The sequence below is a fragment of the Echinococcus granulosus genome (genome assembly GCF_000524195.1).
Source record: "Echinococcus granulosus chromosome Unknown EG_S00030, whole genome shotgun sequence".
Taxonomy (NCBI): domain Eukaryota; kingdom Metazoa; phylum Platyhelminthes; class Cestoda; order Cyclophyllidea; family Taeniidae; genus Echinococcus; species Echinococcus granulosus.
In genome coordinates, this window is record NW_020170410.1 from 69,735 (window position 1) to 70,775 (window position 1,041).

Genomic DNA, 1,041 nt, shown 5'->3' on the forward strand with positions numbered 1-1,041 from the left:
AACATTCATGAATACAATATGTGGATTAGGTGGTGATTTTAAGAAGCAGTCATCTAAAAATTCGCAGTGACTGTGAGTCGGGGAAGGAAATAAGGAGATTTATTCACTCCCACTATTCGCCCTCACGCACATCCATGTCAAGTCCTCACACTCCCTCAGGAGGTGCCTTCATACCTGTAATATGCAACTTCATTCCAGCAGATGATTGCCACTTTCGACGAAGAGAAATGAACTGCTGAACGATGCGACACTTCACCCACTTCCTCTGCATCGTTATTGTGCATGCTAACAATGCTTCACTTGCCTATTTGCAAACTGTCGCATCTGTCCATGGCACCCCTGTGTCTGCGAATGACGCACTTAATTAACCCATTTGTTGAAGGCGCATTTGCAGTGAATGACTTGTGACACTCCTAGGTGGTGTTTGCGGTACAAGTGTGAGGGAATCGAGCTGCTTTTACTGAGCAGGTAAAGTATCTTCCAAATGAAGTGTTTCCTTAGATATCGTTCCAGTTAATCATACTTAATAAACCTTGAATCCATGTATTTAGCTCGACAAATGCATCAAACCTGCATATTTGCTGAATTATGTGAAAGAATTATGCCTGTAACCTATCATGCGCATTGCATATTGTTGCACGGCAGTTGTTTGAGTCCTCACTCCTTCACCTTGCTCAATTGTTCAACCATGGTTCGAAGATGCTGCCTACACCATCTGCTTTTGGACAGAATGCCAAGTCCTCATAACGGTTACGATGGAACTGTGAGATGAGTAAACAATGGAAAAATAGAAGTAGCACAACCACCCCTATGATTTTGCAATTAAAATCCAATAAGAAAATTGTGTGAATGGGAAGTAATTAGAAGTGGTCATTTGGGAATAGCCATGAGAGTACCGGGATGGTAGCCAGATTGGCTTCAATTGCCGGTGACTAGGGTCCATGGGTGCACTCATTGGCCTATTTCTATCACAGGGTTACCTAAAGTTACCATAATGCGAAATGAACTTTCAGACCGTATGACACACTGTCTGGTACTCTC

At 42.8% G+C, this 1,041-nt stretch overlaps 1 protein-coding gene across 1 annotated transcript in view; it reads right to left on the bottom strand. All coding sequences in view use genetic code 11, as the record gives it.

Annotated features, from left to right (window-relative positions):
- EGR_04629 (hypothetical protein) overlaps positions 1-1,041 on the bottom strand; it is a gene marked incomplete at both ends in the record, with an annotated part of 5,291 nt that overhangs the window by 3,336 nt on the left and 914 nt on the right. Inside the window, one exon of the mRNA XM_024493878.1 lies at positions 711-808. Within this exon, the coding sequence (XP_024351631.1) occupies positions 711-808 (98 nt within the window). The remainder of the gene's footprint in view (positions 1-710; positions 809-1,041) is intronic.